The 20,638-nt window shown below is 42.3% G+C and overlaps 1 protein-coding gene across 11 annotated transcripts in view; it reads left to right on the forward strand.

Annotated features, from left to right (window-relative positions):
• thrb (thyroid hormone receptor beta) overlaps positions 1-20,638 on the forward strand; it is a 191,208-nt gene that overhangs the window by 116,625 nt on the left and 53,945 nt on the right. For all 11 annotated transcript variants that reach the window (XM_055660625.1, XM_055660676.1, XM_055660653.1 and 8 more), the window contains one exon: positions 16,302-16,362. In XM_055660625.1, the coding sequence (XP_055516600.1) occupies positions 16,356-16,362 (7 nt within the window). In that variant the 5' untranslated portion in view covers positions 16,302-16,355. The remainder of the gene's footprint in view (positions 1-16,301; positions 16,363-20,638) is intronic.

The following is a 20,638-nucleotide window of genomic DNA, read 5'->3' on the forward strand; positions in this document are numbered from 1 at the left end:
GTTTAAATTTTTTTTTTGTTATTTCAAAATATTTAACAACAACATTTCTCAATAGTTAGATTTGTAGTCATTTTTGAATGTCTCTAAGTTGTGTGCCATATGTGTTAGATGCACTCTCCATTATTTCTGCACAATATTTGGGCCAATATTTATACTCAGCATTATAAGAATATCTGATCTTCATTATATTCCTGTTTATGAGCTTTTGCTTTGAGATTATCATCCATGTACTTCCTTTATTAGAACAGAATATAATTCAAATTTACTTTGTTGGCTTAGTTATTTAGTAAAGAGAATGTTATTTGATATCCCATCATGCTTCCGCCATGACAGTTTTATCCTTGAATACATGTGGGCTATTTTTGACCTGCTTGTGTCAATCAATCAATCAATCAATCAACCTTTATTGTCATCTTGCAAGCAACAGTTGTACAGTGCAAAATGAAAAGACGTTTTCCCAGGGAATAGCGGAGCATCGCACATGAAATTTAAAACGTTTCACACAGAATAACACTAAAAACAATCCAGTCCCTGATGGAACAGTATAAATAAATAGTTAAAAGCAGGTAAAACACAACGTTAAAATACAATAAACCATCATAAAAATGTCCGGGGCAGCTGATTTGAGTGGCCAGTGCCAGTTATTAAAGTGTCCGTGCCAGCCGCAGAATCAAGTGACTGTGAGTACAGAGTGACTGTTTAGCAGCCTCACAGCCTGTGGTAGGAAGCTGTTTAGCAGTCTTGTAGTCCGGGCTTTGATGCTTCGATATCTCTTGCCTGATGGCAGGAGATCCAGGTGTATGTGGAGGGGGTGCAGTTTGTCCTTAGCAATTCTCTGAGCTTTTTTTCAGACAGCGGCTCTGGAACAGTTCTTGTACCGAGGGTAGGGAGACGCCAATGATCCTCTCTGCTCCCCTCACTACCCTCTGCAGAGCCTTCCTGTCCGAGCAGTTGCAGGTGGAGTACCACGTATTTATGCAGTACGTGAGTACAGACTCCACCGTACCCCTGTAGAAAGTCCTGAGGATGTTGGTGGGGAGTGAGGCCTGTTTTAGTTTCCTCAGGAAGTGCAGTCGCTGATGGGCCCGTTTGACGGTCCCAGTGGTGTTCCTGGACCAGGTGAGGCTGTCTGTAATCTGCACACCGAGGAACTTTATGCTCTCCACTCTCTCCACTGCAGTGCCACTGATGTTGAGGGGTGTATGCTTTGGCTGCGCCCTCCTGAAGTCGACAACCATCTCCTTCGTTTTGTCGACATTTAATTCTAGATTATTTTTGCCGCACCAGTCCACTAGTTGTTTTACTTCCTCCCTGTACATTGATTCGTCATCTCCGCTGATGAGTCCCACCACTGTTGTGTCATCCGCGAATTTTATGATCTTATTGTCCCTGAATCTGGCAGCACAGTCATGTGTGAGCAATGTGAACAATAGCGGGCTGAGCACACAGCCTTGAGGGGAGCCGGTGCTCTGCGTGATCGAGCCTGAAGATCCATCCTAAGTCCATTTTAATCTTTAGCTGTAGCTGATTGTTGGCAACTTGCCTCATCCTTTTCAAGCTGACTTTAGCTGGCCTTATCCATAATCATAGCTTCTTGGTACGATCACAAAAGGCTCAATTTTGGGAATGCCTCAAACTCTGCCACAACTACTCTTTTAACTTAAACGTTTTCACAGATATATATTTATTATATATATTGGTGTAACTTTATCTTTAATGTGTATAGTTTTATTAGAAAGATTAAATGAGAACTTACCGTTTGAAGTTTGATCTTTATTTTATGAGGTTGGTGTGAGAGACTACGTGAAGAACCCTTCAGCCCGCATGCGCGTCAATTTTCAACTGTATGAAACCACAGACCACTTTCATGAATTGAAACTATGGAAAGATTATTAACGCTTGACTTAGCGAATGATCTTTATGAGATTCAGGCATGGGAGTGGAGGGCACATAGTCTCTTACTCCAACTTCTCATACAATAAAGATCAAACTTCAAACGGTAAGTTCTTGTTTAATCTTTCTATTTTATATCAATGTTTCGTGATGAGACTACGTGAAGTCTTCGAAACTCTGGGTTCATGCAGTAAACCAACCTGTATGTGAACACACTACACGGACAAACCATAAATGGTTGAAAGAAAAACATTTCATTCAAACATGATGTTAAATTACATACATGTACATACTCTTTAACAGAAGCAATCCCCTGGCCTCAGGGATAGACAATTGTCTTAATCGACATAACTCAGAATTCTATTTGCAAATTGACCAGGCCTATTCATCGGCTTATTATAAAACTTCTAAAAAGTGCGCTCATCTGTCCATCCTGCTGTTGCAAGAATGTGATCAAGCGGAATCTCCATTTTATTTGCTGCCGATGTAGCTGCAGCCCTGGTAGAGTGAGACTTGAAAATATCAGTATCCACTCCCGCATCTGATACCGTACATTTTATCCACCTAGAAATGGTTTGCACCATCACCCGCTTGTGTGACTTTTTATAACTTATAAAGAAAGCTTGTTCATCACCTCTAAGGTATTTTGTAACCTCAATGTATTTCTTTACATAAGTAACCACACACAATCTCCGATCCAATGGATACACTGCCAGCTGTAATTTGTACCCCTACACACCTGACCTGCTCTGCTTAATCACTTCATTCACGTAAAATACCACTTTTTTGTCCGATACAACAGAGTTATCCTGGCGAAGTTTATGCAAAGACTGAGCTCTTTGCGCTGAGATAAGTGCCTTAAGCATCACTAATTTGTGAGTGAGCTGAACCAATGACAGAGATGCAGCTGGTGCCAGATTGCGAAGTAGCCTTAAAACCACCTTCACATTCCATACATCATTATATCTAGGCCTTAGAGGGTTCATGTTAAAGACACCTTTCATGAACTTAGACACCAATGAATGAGTGTTAATAGTTTGATGTCTGAACACGAGCACTAGATATGATGATAAGGCACTGCGAGCAGTGTTAATAGCACTATAACAAACATTTCTCAAAATATAAAACTGAAAGGAACTCTAAAGCTTCGGCTATTTCCGCCTTAAAGTAATTTAGATGTGCCTCCTCACAAAACCTTTTCCATTGTTTTATGTATGAGGAATACTGCCTTCTTGTGTCACCTCGCCAAGCTGCAGTTATCACGTAAACCGTCCTGTTGGTTAGTCCTATTCGCTCGAAAGGTCTCCTTAAATCCTGCAAATGAATAAATCAATGCGATCATGCAATGAATGAGGTTCCTGAGTGACAGGCTGAAATAACAATTGTTTATGTCTGTGAACAACCATGGGAGCTTCCTTCAGTAGTCCTTTCAATAATGGAAACCGTGGTTGAGACGACCAATTTGGTACTACTAAAATGCCTGATGTCTTGTCCCGAATTATCTTCTACAAGCATCTTCCAATAAGGCAGAATGGAGAGAAAGCATAAAACGATATTCCCCCCCCAGTCTATAGAAAACACATCTACTGCGTCTGCCCTGGATCTGGTTGCCAGGTTACAAATCTTGGTAGTTGATTATGATAGAGACCTACAACCGCCCATGTGATTTATATACGATACTGCTGTAGTATTATCCAATTGTAGCCTGACGTGCTCATCATGTTCATATAACCATATAGCAATTACAGCATCTCGACCCTTCTAGTCCGTGCCGAACACGTATTCTCCCCTAGTCCCATATACCTGCGCTCAGACCATAACCCTCCATTCCTTTCCCATCCATATAACTATCCAATTTATTTTTAAATGATAAAAATGAACCTGCCTCCACCACCTTCACTGGAAGCTCATTCCACACAGCCACCACTCTCTGAGTAAAGAAGTTCCCCCTCATGTTACTCCTAAACATCGGTCCCTTAATTCTCAAGTCATGTCCTCTTGTTTGAATCTTCCCTACTCTCAGTGGGAAAAGCTTATCCACGTCAACACTGTCTATCCCTCTCATCATTTTAAAGACCTCTATCAAGTCCCCCCTTAACCTTCTGCGCTCCAAAGAATAAAGACCTAACTTGTTCAACCTTTCTCTGTAACTTAGTTGCTGAATCCCAGGCAACATTCTAGTAAATCTCCTCTGTACTCTCTCTATTTTGTTGACATCCTTCCTATAATTAGGCGACCAAAATTGTTCCCCATACTCCAGAATTGGCCTCACCAATGCCTTGTACGTTTTAACATTACATTCCAACTTCTATACTCAATGCTCTGATTTATAAAGGCCAGCACACCAAAAGCCTTCTTTACCACCCTATCTACATGAGATTTTGTTGACATCCTTCCTATAATTGGGCGACCAAAATTGTACACCATACTCCAGATTTGCCATGCGTCGACGTATTGACGCGTATGCGGGCTGACGGGTTCTTCACGTAGTCTCATCGCGATATAAAATTAGAGATTTATGCTTCCAATTGCTAAAGTTAGTTATGTCCTGTAATGTTTCTAATGTTTATTTGTAATTATTTAAAAACATACTTGAGATGCATGGATCATTTAATCAATTAATGTAACTAATCCAGATATGTGCTGGTTACTTTAGGTAGAGAAGTAATTTTATCTTTCTGTATTTTGAAAAACATGACACTCAGATTGGGGGAATAAGGAACTGCAGAAACTATGTGCTGGAGTAACTGAGCGGATCAGGCAGCATCATTGGAAAACATGGATATTTGACGTTTAAGAAGGAACTGCAGATGCTGGAAAATCGAAGGTAGACAAAAATGCTGGAGAAACTCAGCAGGTGAGGCAGCATCTATGGAGCGAAGGAAATAGGCAACATTTCGGGTCAAAACCCTTCTTCAGACTCGCAGCTTTGACTTGCAGCAGAGGAGAATGGTGAGTAAAGGACCTGTCCCACTTTCCTGAGTTAATCACGAATTCTCCCGAGTTTTCCCCTTGATTCAAACTCGGAGAATTACGGTATTAGCCAGCCATAGGTACTTGGGGCTATTTTTTTTACTGTGGACATTTTTTCAACATGCTGAAGAAACGTCCCGACTTGCCTGATGCCCCGGGTACCAACGGCTGGCATTATGAGCCGCTACGAAATATCTACAAACTCATACGGCCTCCTATGGACTCGCTACGGACTCCTACGGACTCACTACGGACATTCTCCGAGTTTGAATCAAGGGGAAAACTCGGGCGAATTCGTGAATAACTCGGGAAAGTGGGACACGGCCTTTAGGTGACGAAAAATCGTAGCGCTTTGGGGGATCGTCTTTGCGCAAACCTTGAAAGGTTTTGACCCTAAACATTGCCTATTTCCTTCACTCCAGAGATGCTGCCTCACCCGCTGAGTTTCTCCAGCATTTTTGTCTACCATGGATATTTGACGGCTTGGGTCGGGACACCTCTTCAATCTGATTTAGGCTGAACCAGACTAAAGACGTGTCCCCATGTGCAACGTTACTGATCCATATTCTCCAATTTTTTGTTTAGTATTTTAGTTTAGAGATACAGCACAGAAACAGGCCCTTCGGCCCACCGAGTCCGCACCAACCAGCGATCCCCGCACATTAATACTATCCTACACATTAAGGGAAATTTACACTTATGCCAAGCCAATTAACCAAAGAGTGTGGGAGGAAACCGAAGAACTCGGAGAAAACCCACGCGGTCACGGAGAGAACGTACAAACTCCGTATAGACAGCACCTGTAGTCGGGATTGAACCAATTATTCCAGCACTTTGTGTCCATATGTGGAGAATGCAATAGTATTGTTGGATTTACATCTATGTTGATTCTTCAAAACCTTCATAACTATTGTACTATTTAACCGATTGGAACAAAACATATTTGACTTGCAGCAGAGGAGAATGGTGAGTAAGGTGGAAAAAAATCGTAGCGCTATGGGGGATCGTTTTTGCGCAAATCTAATTACAACACAGACGGGAAGTGGTCAAGATGAGAGTTTTAGCAATCTATATTACTAAAAGTCTGATCTTGACCGCTTTTGGCCCACTGTGCTGCGATTTCCGAGGGAACGCCGCCACCTATGGCCGTCATTTTTGGCCACCTCGCTCAGAGCCCCCCCCTCCACCTTCCCATCGATGAAAAATCAGAGAGATATTAATGTTTTTACAAAATTTGCCATTCTCTCTGCTGCCCCTGCTGGAGGGAGGGGGAGGGACTATAAAATCAAGAAGTGCTGTGCCTCATTCAGTCTCTGCAAGATGGAGGAAGCCATCTCTCTGAGCTCTGAATAACACTGAACACATGTTCACTCAACTGTGAGTGCCCTTAATGTTGTTTGAAAATGAAAATATGGTTGGTTTGAAGTAAAAAGACACTGCCTGCAAATGGTTGTTTGGGAGGTTTGGGTTGAAGTAAAAAGGCACTGCCTGCAAATGGTTGTTTGGGGGGTTTGGGTTGAAGTAAAAAGGCACTGCCTGCAAATGGTTGTTTGGGGGGGTTTGGGTTGAAGTAAAAAGGCACTGCCTGCAAATGGTTGTTTGGGTTGAAGTGAAAAGGCATTGCATGCAAATGGTTGTTTGGGGGGTTTGGGTTGAAGTGAAAAGGCACTGCCTGCAAATGGTTGTTTGGGGGGTTTGGGTTGAAGTGAAAAGGCGCTGCCTGCAAATGATTGTTTGCCTCAACTTGACAACTTCCTGTTTGCACTATATTGATTTTAGAACGCTACCACTTACGGCTGTGATTTTTGGCCTTCTTACTCAGTTCCCCTCGTCTCATCAGGTGCAGAGGATTCTTCCCATCAATGAAAAACAAAAGTGTTATTAGTGTTTAAAAAATGTTGAGAATCTCTCTCCTGTCAATCACGCCATGAAGGCCACACCTTTTCCGGTGGGAGGGGGAGGGATTATAAAACCCGGAAGTGCGGGTGTGGCTCAGTCTCTGCATGATGGGGGAGGGAGAGGTCACGACTCTGAGCTGTGAATCAACTGAACACACTTAATGTCTACGGTGTGGTTTTATGGTGGTTTTTATGGCGGTTTCACACTGTTTGAAATAGTATGAAACTGCATTTGAATGTGGTGGCCTTGCACAAAATGGTATGAAACTGCATTTGTATGTGGTGTTGTTGCACCCTGCATGAAATGGTATGAAACTGCATTTGAATTTGGTGGCCTTGCACCATCCTTGAAATGGTATGACCCTGCTTGAAGTGGTATGAAACTGCACTTGAATTTTGTGGCCTTGCACCCTGCTCGAAGAGGTAAGAAACTGGATTTGAATTTGGTGGCCTTGCACCCTGCTTGAAATGTAATTTCAAGAAATAGCCGTGAGTCAACTGCCAGCCCACAAGCCGTGAGTGAGCTGCCAGCACATCAGGCTTGAGGGACTGAGCTGCCACCCCAAGAATCCATTTGGCCCACAATGTCCATACTAGCCCTCTGGAGACCAGTAGTCACTGCAGCCAACAACACCAATACTAGCGCTCCAGAAAGTGCGCCCCCCCCCACCCATCCACTGGCCACCAACATTGGAATTGGTGGAGAGGTGGAATATTGCGTCGGGGGACCAGCCCTCCCGTGTGAACATGGGACCCAACAGGTCCCACTTAGTCTAGTATATAGATAGATGTGAAACTTTTTTGATTGTGGCTTCTCTTGTTAAACTTACTTGGTCTCTTTCCGAGTGATTTCTCCCCATAATCCCAGAGAGTTCATGGTGTGATTTTGCACTGGATTCTGTTGTAACCAAGTATTGGAAGGAGTACAATATTTTTCTGAGACTTATTTTTCACACCTGACATGCATATACAGATATTTTCACAAGAGCATTTAAGACTGTTATACATTCCTATATTTGGAAATATTTCATGGTAATCCATTCTGGAATTTTTCTCTACCTTATTTTGAGAACAAAATTAGTTGCAGGTAAGGAAAACATAAGGGCAAAATAGAGGAATATTGAAGTTGATCTGAGATATAAATTCTGAGGAATATTGTACTGAGTGTTCACTAACTGGAATTATAAATACTGAATAAACTGTTTAATGGAAACACAAGTTTGCAGATGCAAGTTTACAAGGGAAAATACACAGATTGCTGGGGTAACTCAGCAGGCCAGTGCTGCTACATTAATAACATCATCCACGAGACACAGGAGACTGCAGATGCTGTAATCAGCGGCAAAAACAAACGCAGTGGGTCAGGCAGCATCTGTGGAGGCAAAGGTATGGTTGGTCTTTTGGGTTGAGATCCTGCGTCAGGACTGAGAATGTAGAGAGGATGTAATCAGTATAAAGTGAGTCAGAGGCTGACAGGAGATGGGTGGAGCTTGGTGAGGAGAGGCATGATGGGCAGATGGAACTGGGAGCTGGAGGGAAAGGAGTAGAGCTGGGAGATAGAGGTTGGTGGATGATGGGAAGTAACCATCATAATGCAGGTGGTTGCACCATTGGTGTCCTGGATCACCAACTACCTGACTGGATGACAGAACTGTGTCTCGGACATGGTGGTGAGCAACACAGGGACCCGGTCCTCTCTCCCTTCCTGTTTACCATCTACACCTCGGACTTCAGATATAGCTCTGTCCCCTGCCATCTGCAGAAGTTTTCAGATGACTCTGCAATTGTGGGTTGCATCAGTGATTGGAGGGAAACTGAATACAGAGGTGCAGTCAATTACCTTGTTGAGTGGTGGGGGCTGAATCAACACCGGAAAGACTAAGGAGTTGGTGGTGGACTTTAAGAGGAGAGGAACACCCCTGTACCTTGTCTCCATCAATGGTGTGAATGTGCAGTATCCAGGGAGTACAAATACCTGGAAGTGTACCTGGACAGTAAACTGGACTGGTCCAGGAACGCTGAGGCCCTGTACAAGAAGGGACAGAGCCAGCTGTACTTTTTGGAAGGCTATGCTCCTTTAATGTGTGCAGTAAGATGCTGCAGATGTTCTACCAATCGTTGGCAGCCAGTGCCATCCTCTTCGCTGCCGTGTGCTGGGGCAGCAGGGGGAAGGCTGCAGACGCCAATAGGATCAACAAACTCATCAGGAAATCTGGCTCCATCCTGGGGGAAGAGTTGGATTAATGGGAGGTGGTCTTGGAGGAGAGGATGCATCTCAAAATGCGGAGCATCCTGGAGAATACAGTTCACCCCCTTCATGACACACTGGTCAACCTGAGGAGTACCTTCAGCAACAGACTGGTTCCACCAAAATGCAGTACAGAATGCCACAGGAGATCCTTCTTCCCTGTGGCTATCAAACTGTACAAATCTTTCCCCTTCTGTCGTTGAGTAGACTGTGACTGACTCCTCCCCCCCCCCCTACACCCCAATCCCCCAAGCCTTTCCACTCGTCACTTTAATTTCATATTTCATGTATCTTGTGTTTTATGACTGTTGGCAGTTCAATTTCCCTCCTGGGATAAATAAGTTCTATCATATCGTATCGTAACCACCAGATAAGGTGAGAATGGGCACGTTACAATCCAGTGGTATGAATCCTCTGCCAATAACCCTCGCTCCATCACTCCCCCACCATAGTTGTCATACTAGTTTTACTGTCATCCTGTCGACCTCCTCTGTTTACTCGTTAACTCCTATCCCACACCAATGGCCTAATGTGTGCCCCACGTTTCCTTGATTACTGTTGCTTTTTGCAGATTTTCCATTCATTTCTCCTAACTTTATCTCTTGTTTCCCTGTCCCCTGACTCTCAATCTGAAGTAGGGTCTCGGCCCAAAACGTCACCTATTCCTTTTTTCCAGAGTTGCTGCCTCACCTGCTGTTAATCCAGCTTTTGGTGTCTGTCTTTGAATAAAAAGAGGGGGCAGGTGATGGCTGGGGAAGGTAAATAATTTGTACTATGTGCACAGGTAGAAAGTTGATGGCTTTCTACCTGGTTTCTCAAACATTGTGAAGCATTTTTCAAATATTTGAAATCTATTATTTTTAATGTCACCATGTAGTTAAGATCCACGATCATGCCAGCTTTTTTTGCATCAGGACACCTCTCATGTCTGGGACAATCAGGCTTTTCAACTCCACCCCTCTGTCATTTATTTGTAGTCAAATCGTCTGCCCTCTGGAAATTCCTTTGCATGTGGAATGCCTCCAAGTGCTTTATCAGTCTGTATTTCGGTTCCCTTTTGTTGAAAACATTCAATTAAATCACCACTCTCCTGTTATTTACTTCTCTCTCCTCCTTGGTTCAGTGCAGTGGTGATGGCAGGTAACTTAGTACAATGCTCCGGCTGCAGGATGTGGGTAGTCAGGGAAACTGTTGCTACTCTGGTGGGATGTATCCATGAGCAGCTCCTGAAGGACCGCAATAGGGAACTGGAGCAGCAGCTGGATGAACTTGAGACCATCTGGAATAATGAGAGCGTCTTGGACAGGTTGTTACCCCAAAGGTCCAGGAAGAGGGAAAGTGGGTGAACAAGAGGAAGGGGATTAGACATATAGTGGCCATCATCCCCCTTCAAAACAGGTACACCCTTTTGGGTGCCGTCAGGGGGGTCAACACATCAAGGTTGAGCAGCACTGGCAGGCAGGGCTGTGATAGCAGTCCTGGCACTGAGGCTCAGCAAGGAAGGGTGACGTTAGGCAGCACCATAGTGATAGACGACTCTTTAGTTAGGGGTGCAGACAGGAGATTCTGCGGCAGCAGTCAGGACTCCAGCATGTTGTGCTGCCTCTCTGGTGCCAGCGGCCAGGATGTCTCGTAGTGGCCACATGACATCCTCAAGGTGGAGTGGGAGCAGCTGGAAGTCGTTGTGCATATCGGCTCAGATGACGTAGGTCGGAAAAGGAATGAGGTTCTGCAATATGAGTATAGGGAGTTAGGTAAAAGGCTGAAAAGCAGGAACTCCAGTGTAGGTGAGACCAAGCGGAGGCTTGGCGATCGTTTCGCCAAACACCTCCGCTCGGTCCACATTAACCAATCTGACCTCCTGGTGACTCAGCACTTCAACTCCCCTTCCCATTCCGTATCCGACCTCTCTGTCCTGGGTCTCCTCCATGGCCAGAGCGAGCACCACCGGAAGTTGGAGGAACAGCACCTCATATTCCGCTTGGGGAGTGTGCATCCTGGTGGCATGAACATTGAATTCTCCCAATTTTGTTAACCCTTGCTGTCTCCTCGCCTTCCCATCTCTCCCTCAGCCCTCGGGCTCCTCCTCCTCCTTTTTCCTTTCTTCTCCCCAAGGTAACGTTTCGGGCCGAAACCCTTCTTCATACGGGGCATGTAGATGGGGCATGTTGGTTTGCTTGGGCAAGTTGGGCCGAAGGGCCTGAATCCACGGCGTATGATTGTGCATATCATAATTGTAGATTATTCCAAGACTAATTACTATTTTCAGATATTTTAATTTCACCAATGCTTACGACCAAATAAATTACTGCATTTTCCAGTTTGATGTTTCCAGTGACTATTTTGACTTTTAATGTTATTTACTTTAATATAACCACAAGGTGTCACTGTACATCCATCCTGTGATTATTCTTTCAACTCTGATTTTAAGCCCATTGAAGTTGACTTGGGCAACACTTTATTGGTTGAATTGATTAATCCACTGTTGTTGCATTTCACCACTCAGTTTTAGTGGAGCAAGTAGCTGATATCATGTTAAATTGTTTTCTTAAATAAAGAAATTTGTAAAACTATGTTTTGGGTAATGCAATTCAACTCTATTGAATTTGACAGTTCTCAAAAGTTCAGTGAAAATTTAAAATACAAAAGTAACGTTATATTTTTTTGCAAACTTCAGATATGTTAATGCAAGCAATTGAATTTCAACACTGAGTGCCACCGATTACTGTTTAATTAGAATAAAGGAAAATTTCTGTGGTGCTACTTAAGGTTTATTGAAGGGTCTTTTTTAATTAGTGTAGCCTGAAACAGTAGTTCTGAATCATGCTGGAAATAGGAAGCAGTTGTAGTGTCTCTCATGTTAAATATGACATCAAACTCCACTCATTGGATCACAGATGAATATCTTTCCAAAAAATTCAAACATAAAGTATTGGAGTAATTCAGTGTATCAGGCAGCACCTCAGGAAGAGGTAGATGGGTGATGTTTCAGGCCGGGACCGTTCCTCAGACCCTTAGCGCTGTGTTGTGGAGTACATGCCCCAATCAGTATCAGTGATGCCAAACTAAATGGTTGAGCTCCAGTCCTTGGTGTTAATGTTACCAACGATCTGCATTGGACCAACCAGATTGAAGTTTCAGCCAAGAAGGTATACCAATGCCTCGAATTTAATATGATACTGCGGAGATTCATGCCTCCGTAGAATCTTACAAACTTCTATAGATGCATCATAGAAAGCATTCGGGCAGTATCTTAGCTTGGTTTGGGAACAGCTCTGCCAAAGACTGCAAGAAATTACAGTTATTGATGTAGCCCAGTCAACCACACCCAGAGGAGAATGCCCACCATTAACTTCATTTACCTTGGAAAAGCAGCAAAACCCCTGATGGTCTAGGAAATGTCAACTACTTTCCGCTGCCTCCTTCGTGGAGCTCAGGGAATTGGGTCTCTGTATCCCTTTGCAACTGGATCCTCAACTTCCTCATTATCAGACCACAATCGATATGAATTGCCACCATTTTCTCCTCAATAACCATTTATATAGGGGCACCTCATGGCTGTGTACCCAGACAATGTTCCATATATTTTAATTCATTCGTTGACACTACCGTTGTTGGACAAATTATGGATAATCATGAGTCAGAGCAGAGGAGGGAGATCGATCGTCTGACTGGTTGGTGCCAGATGTATAATCTTGCATTCGCCATCAGTAAAACCAAGTAGCTGTTTGGTGATTTCAGAAGAGGAAGGCCGAGGATCCACAAACCTGTCTTCATCGATGGATCGGTAGTGGAGAAAGTCCACAATTCAAGCTTTTAGGCATATGTGCGTACCTCTAAAGATTTGTCCTGGATCCTGCACATTGATGCAATCATAAAGAAAGCCCATCAATACCTTTACATCCTTAGAAGATTGAGAAGAATCGTATGTTGCCAATGTTTCCTTGAACTTCTACAGGTGTACGGTAGAGAGCATATTGACTGGTTGCATCACAGCCTGATTCGGCAACTCGAATACCCAGGAATGAAGGAGATTATAAAAAGCGGTGGACAATGCTCAGTCCATCACAGGTACTGATCACACCAGTAAAGGGATCTATACAGGGTGCTGCCACAAAAAGGGCAGGCAGCATCATCAAAGACCCACGCCACTCTAGCCATACTCAAATTTCACTCCTGCCATCGGGAAGAAGGTATTGGAGTCTAAAAACCATGACCTCCAGATTCAGGAACAGCTTCTTAACAACAACCATCAGGTTATTGAACACTATGAACTCCAACTAAACTCCAAGCTATAAAACTATTTTAGTCGCACTAGGGACTTAGGGCTTTGTTTCATTTTGCACTATGTTGGGTTTTTTATTTAACAAACTTTTTTTTGTTTGTTAGATTATCTTTTTGTACTGTGTTTACCAACCTGTTATGCTGCTGCAAGTAAGAATTCCGTGGTTCTGTTTTCATACATATGACAATTCCGTGGTTCTGTTTTCATACATATGCCAATTAAACACCATTGACTAACGTTCTGGCACCAAACATCCAGAATATCGAGCTCCCTCCAGTACTGTAACACGTTGTTCCCCATTATTCTTCCATCGACGTTGGTATTGTCAGCAAATGTAATGATGGTGTCAAATGATGGTGTCAAATGTGTATCTGTTTACACAGTCATTGGTGTAGAGAAAGTAGAGCAGGGAAGTGAGCACGCAGCTGTGAGGTGTCTGTGCTGGATCAGCATGGAGGATGTGTTGTTGCCAATCCGTACTGATTGCTGTCTGCCAATGAGGGGGTCAAGGATCTAGTTACATCGGAGGAAGCAGAGACCAGTTCCTCTGAATTAGATGTGTTTGGAAGGGATGATGATATTGAATATCATTATAGTCAATGAACAATAGGTTGTTCCTGATGTACAAGTAGTCCAGTGCAGAGTGGGAAGCCAGTGAGATTGTATCCGCTGTCAATCTGTTGTGGCTGTTGGTGAATTGAAGTGGGTCCAGGGTCAATTCTGAGGCAGGGGTTGATTTGTTTCGTAAGAAATGTTTCAAAGCAATGTCACTTTGGTCCTCTTGGACACTGTTTATGAATGTCTTTTTAAAACATGGTGGAGACCTCAGGGGTTGAACAATAACTCTAGTTAATTAGTCCATGCTGGCATTCTTGAATCATTCAAGACAGGATGTAATGCCATAATCATATTGTATAGCATAATCTGACAATGTGCACTTTAACCACGTGTGATTTTTTTTCTATTGCAAATCTCAAATTGTGGAGTACAGAGGCAAATAAATAAATGATGGGTCTTTGTCCCAAACATTATGGAAGGTACTGTAAGTTGTTAACTTAAGATCCTGCTATCCTCTGCCAAAATCCATATTACACACTCTTCAACTTTATTCTTTAGTGTTGACATACTTGGACAGAGGATCAGTTTTCACATCTGCTATCATTATTGGAATTCATATCTTTCAGCATATGAGATATTCAGCAGTGGCCTTTCCCTTAAAACTGAGTCCTTTCTAAAGAAGCCTACTTCTTGGAGTGCCTATAGATTAGTATTGCGATCATTTAGTTAATACATTTCAATGAGATCAGCCATGCATTATGAATATTTATTTCAGTTATGGATAATAATAATAATAATAATAATAATAATAAACTTTATTACGGACTCGAGGTCCAGACAAGGGGCAACATTACATTAAAAAAGAAATGCATTGCATATTAAATATCATAAAGTACATATAAAATCTTAGTATATCACTTATAAAAGCATCATAAATTATATATTTTTAAAAACACAATACATAAGTTAAAAATCCAGATTAAAAGAATGATCAATGCCTACAACGAGACAACGATACCAGTGTCTCCACAGCTGGGATTTGTAGCGTGTAGTGCTAACCCTTATGTTTGACAAGGCCACAATAATTACATTTTTAGAGTCATTTATCCTGCAAATGAATTTATGTGATGTCTTAGGATAGCTTCTAAAGTACTGACTCCTGCAGCCACAAACATATTACTGGCACTACACCATCTAGGTTTCCTTAGCAGTGTTCTCATGGCATCGTTATATGCCACCTTTAGTCTCTGCAAACTTGTCTTTCCATAGTTTGACCACAGGTGCGCAGTGTAGAGTGGTGTGCAGTATGCTCTAAATAGCGACATCTTCACCACATCTGCACACGCACCAAATTTACGCAAGAGAATATTCGCCTGTACATGCAGCATGCGTCGTTGCCTATAAATATCCTCATCATCTGTCATTTGTTCTGTAATAATATGCCCTAGATATTTTACCTTATTACAGACACTAAGATTATTGTCAGACAATTTAAAATCAGGAAATTTTAGACATTTATCCTCTTTGGTTCTACAGATCATAACAGCACTCTTACTAGCATTATATTTAATGTCATGTTCCACACCATACACAGAACATATAGTAAGGAGCTGCTGGAGACCAGCGCTAGATGGACTAAAGACCACAAGATCATCTGCATACATAATATGGTTCACTAAAATATTACCAATCACGCACCCAGTATTACAGGCTTTCAATTGTTTAGACAGATCATCAATATATAGATTAAAAAGGACTGGGGACAAAATCCCCCCTTGTCTAACACCATTGCTAACCCCAAATGGGGCTGAGACCCTATTGCCCCATTTTATTTGCATAGTCTGGTGGGCATACCAGTAGGCCAGGATTCTAACAATGTATTCAGGCACCCCTCTTTGACTCATTTTACCAAACAGCTTTCTGTGATTAACACGGTCAAAGGCTTTGGAAGCATCAATAAAGCACATAAGGATTGAAGAGTTTTTGCCTCTATATTTGTTTACAATCTCCTTTAGGGCATATATGCATAAGCCAGTGCCATGTTTAGCTTTAAAGCCAAACTGGTTATCTGTGGAGTTAACAAACTCATTTATTCTATCCAGCAGAACTCTTTCTAATGTCCATTAACTATCTGTGTTGTCATAAATACATATCTCTAATGTAGCAGTAGGCTCTGTGATCCTATTAAAATGTAGGCTTAAACCATAGAAAAGCATATATTCTCAGTTGTGAATAATATTACATTTAACTTATTTTTCATTGATAGCAGAGTAAAATCCTTCAGATAATCAGCTGTTTTTCTTCCATTGAAGACGTCCAATTTCCTTGAATACAAATTGTCTGCATTGTTGTGCATTATGTTTTTCTTTTCTTTCATACATTATATATTCGTTTTCCTTTAATTACTTCATTATACGATATTCATTATCATTTTTATATTTTACAGGTGGTGTGATGAATTCCAGCAACACAATGACCACTGACCCGTAATGCCATCAATATGTCAGGTATGCAATTGATATGTCTTTCAACAAGAATAATCATTTAATACAACTCATGCTTTCTACAGACACCAAACTATCAAAATACTTCACTTCTTCAATGTACTCTTCACCACGTGTTATTAAAACTGCTATTAAAAGTCTGTGAAATTTCAAAGATGAACATCACAAATTTTCTTAACTGATATCAGCTTTCCTTGCTTTTCCGTTTGACATCCTGTCCTTTGGGTCTTTTCTCTTCCCCTGAGCTTCACTATAAAAGCAGTGATGTAATTATTTAATATATTAATTTTCTTGTGCCTCTGGCAAGGTTGGCATTTTTCGCCCTTCCCCAATTGGCCATGACATTACTGTCTTTCTGATGAAGGTGCTCCCACCGTGCTATTCATTATGGAGTACGAGGATTAAAACCAAGCCAAAATACAAAGTGCTGGAGTAACTCAGCTGGTCAGGCAATATATTTAGCAAACATGGAAAGGTGGAATTTCGGGTTGGGACGGGTCACCTATCCATGTTTTCTAGAGATACTGCTTGACCCGATGAGCTACTCCAACACTTTTTTTGTATAAACCAGCATTTCCATTTCCTTGTATCTCCTTTATACCAGGTCGCTTTGAAGGGCGATGATGGTGCATCATTTTAAGGAGAACCTGCAGGTGCTGGTGTTCCCATGAACCACTGCCCTTATCCTTGGTGGTAGAGATAGCACATTTAGGAGGAGCTGTCAGAATACCTTGGTGGGCAATCATAGAAGATACTGACCTCAACCATGGTGGAGGAGAGAAATGGTTGATGGGATATCGATCAAGTGCATTGCTTTTCCATGGGTGGTGTTGAGCATCTTGAGAGTTGTAACGTCCATTCAGGCAAATGGAGAGTTTTCTATTATGCTTCTGACATGGCCTGTGGTTGGTGAAAAGTCCTTGGGTCCCAAGTGGTAAATCACTTACCACAGAACACCCATCTCCTAACCTGTTACTGTTGCCATGGTTTTATGCGGGTGAACCAGTTGAGTTTCAGCTCACTGGTGATCCCCAGGGTGTTGATGGTGGGGATTTGGCAGTGGTTATGCCGTTTAAAGGTTAAGGCTGGGTATTGAAGGTCAAGACAAGGTTGTTAGATTGTCTCATGTTGAGGATGATTATTGCCAAATAGTTATTGGTGTAAATGTTATTTGACCCATGCCTCAATGTTGCATAGTTCTTGCTGCATACAGTTATGGACTAGTCTGTTTGCTGAGGAGTTGTGAATGGAATGGAAACATCAGCAATACCCTACTTCTGGCATAATGAAGGAAAGAAGGATGTTGATGAAACAGCAAAAGACAGGACGCTACCATGTGGAACTCCTGCAGTGATGTTCTGGGAAAGGAATGATTGACCTCCAACTATTTTCCTATGTGCAAAGAACAACCAACCATGGCAGTATTTTCATGTGATATCATTAGACTTTTGTTTACCAGATTCCTTAATGTCACATCTGGTTAAACCCTGCCCCAAAGTAAAGGGAAGTCACACTCGCCTAATACTATTCTGCCTCAAATGGCAGTAATACATTTAATGGGCTTGAACTTGTTAGTGAATGGTGATATTAACATAGAAAGTTGGAGAAGTAGTTCCTTTCCCTTTCTTGACAACCTCATTGCCATCTCCGGGGACACTTAACTACCAATATCCATTACTAGCCCGAATATGGTAAATACACCTCTTTCTATCCGGCTTCCAGACAAATTCTAATACATTATCCCATTTTCTCCATCTCTGTTATACCTGTGTTGATAATGAGCCTATCCACACCAGTGCCTTTGAAATGTTTCCCTTTTCCTTATGTCTGGCATTTCTTTCATCATGCTGGGTAGGGTCCCAACAAGGTATTCCTCACATCCACCCCTCTCCTCGCTCCAAACATAGATCACACAAGAATACAAGCAGATAAGAATAAGTGCATGTTAATGACACCCACAAGCCTCTCTGCAGTTTAAAATTATAATAGCTGATCCCATACCTCTCAAACCTTCAATCTTTTCAAATGTACTTGTCTCTACTTTAAATACTTTAATTCTGCTAGCATCCACAAATCTCTGGGTAAAGTTCTAAAGATTCACTACCCCCTCTGAGAAGAAATTACTATATACCTCCGTTTTAAATGCCTGGCCCTTATTTTGAAACTATATCCCCTGGTTTGGGACACTCCAACTTGTGAAACATGGTAAATTCTGCCCTATCATGTTTCAGTGGGTCTTCTATTTTGCAATAAGATCATCCTTCATTCTTACAAACTCCAGTCTTCGGACTACTAATTAAATTTAACATTTTTAAGGTAACCAGCCTTAGTTTTTATTGGATAATTTAATTACAGTTTCCTTGTTACCCTTCCGGCTATTGCTGCCAGAGTTTAAAGTATTGGTTACCATAACAACTATGGTGTACACCCTATTGCAGACATTCCCTTTGCTCTCACTGCCCTCTCCCTAACTGCAGCATAAAACAACATGTTTGTTCTGATAAAGGCTCAGTGACCTGAAACATTCATTTGGTTTCTCATTCCATGGACGTGGCCTGACCTATTGAGTGCTTCCAACACTTTCTTTTCTTGTACTTGTTACAGAGTGCAAAGAAAATTAGCATGAAGAATCATGAATTCTTATTGCTAGTTTACTGTCAGTTTACAGCCATGTACAATAGAAATATGGGAACATATTCTCCCTGTTCAATAGATCAATACATCTAAAACACATGATCACAGATGGTAGAAAAAGGATCTGCAGATACTGGTTTACAAAAAAAGGCACAAAGTGCTGGAGTAACACTGCGGGTCTGTGCAGAACAAGGATACGTGATAATAGACAATAGGTGCAGGAGTAGGTCATTCGGCCCTTCGAGCAAGCACCATCATTCAATGTGATCATGGCTGATCATCCCCAATCAGTACCCCTTTCCTGCCTTCTCCATTGTTTTGGGTCAGATCTGAAGAAGTGTCCTCACCTGAAACATCACCTATCCATGTTCTGCATGGATGCTGCGACCTGCTGAGTTACTCCAGGACATTGTGTCTTTTTTATAGCCACAGATGGTGTTAATTTGGTCCTACCCGGACAAACATGAGTCTCAGTATAATTGTTCGGAAACACACAGAATGCGGCACAGTCTGAATACTATAACTGGCTTCAAAGCAAAGTCAGGCAACATCATTGGTGATAGAGTGGCCCTGTCTGATTAACTTAATACTTTGAGCAAAAAACAAACAGGGCACTGATTTCCGGCCCTTCAGACACAAGTGTGTTCCCAGGGTCACTATTGCAGAGGTTAGATCGGCCTTCCTGAAGGTGAACCCATGGAAAGCAACTGGCCCAGACAGAGTCCCTGGCTTCATCCTTAGAAGCTGCGCAGACCACTACCAGGAGATAAGCAAGATCTCATGTCTTAACCACTATCGTCCAATTGCCTTCCACCATCATGAAATGCTTTGAGAGATTTGTTATGGAGCGCATTAAATCCAGCCTTGACCAACAGCAGTTCACCTACCACCACAACAGGTCCACGATTATGCCATCTGCCTGGCCCTACACATCCCTGGAACATCTGGATAAGAGAAACACTGACAGTATGTCAGATTCCTATTCATAGACTACAGCTCTGCTGTCAGTAATATCCCATCCAAGCTCATCACCAAACTCACGGAACTTTGAGTCAACACTCATCTCTGCAACTGGATCCTCGACTTCCTGACTAACAGACCCCAATCAATGATGATAGGGGACAAATCATCCTCTATGATAATCCTTAACACTGGTGCTCTGCAAGGATGCGTTCTCAGCCCCCTTCTCTACTCCTTGTACACCCACGACTGTACAGCCAAGTACAAATCCAATTCAATTTACAAATTCTTCAAAGTCGGAAAAAACGTCTCAACCCGAAATGTCACCCATTCCTTCCCTCCGGAGATGCTGCCTGTCCCGCTGAGTTTCTCCAGCATTTTGTGTCTATCTTCAATTTACAAATTCGCAGACGACACAACCGTTGTGGGCCAGATATCAAATAATGATGAGACAGAGTACAGGAAGGAGATTAAGAACCTTATAACCTGGTGTAGAAGATACAACCTTTCTCTCAATCTCAGCAAGACAAAGGAGATAGTGATCAACTTCAGGAAGCGAAACGGTACATGTTTCCCGGTATGCATTGATAGTGCCGTAGAAGAGATGGTTGAAAGCTTCACGTTCCTACATGTAAATATTATCAACTACTTGGCCTGGAACTCCAATATTGAAGCAATGGCCAAG

Source organism: Leucoraja erinacea, chromosome 2 (genome assembly GCF_028641065.1).
Source record: "Leucoraja erinacea ecotype New England chromosome 2, Leri_hhj_1, whole genome shotgun sequence".
NCBI lineage: Eukaryota > Metazoa > Chordata > Chondrichthyes > Rajiformes > Rajidae > Leucoraja > Leucoraja erinaceus.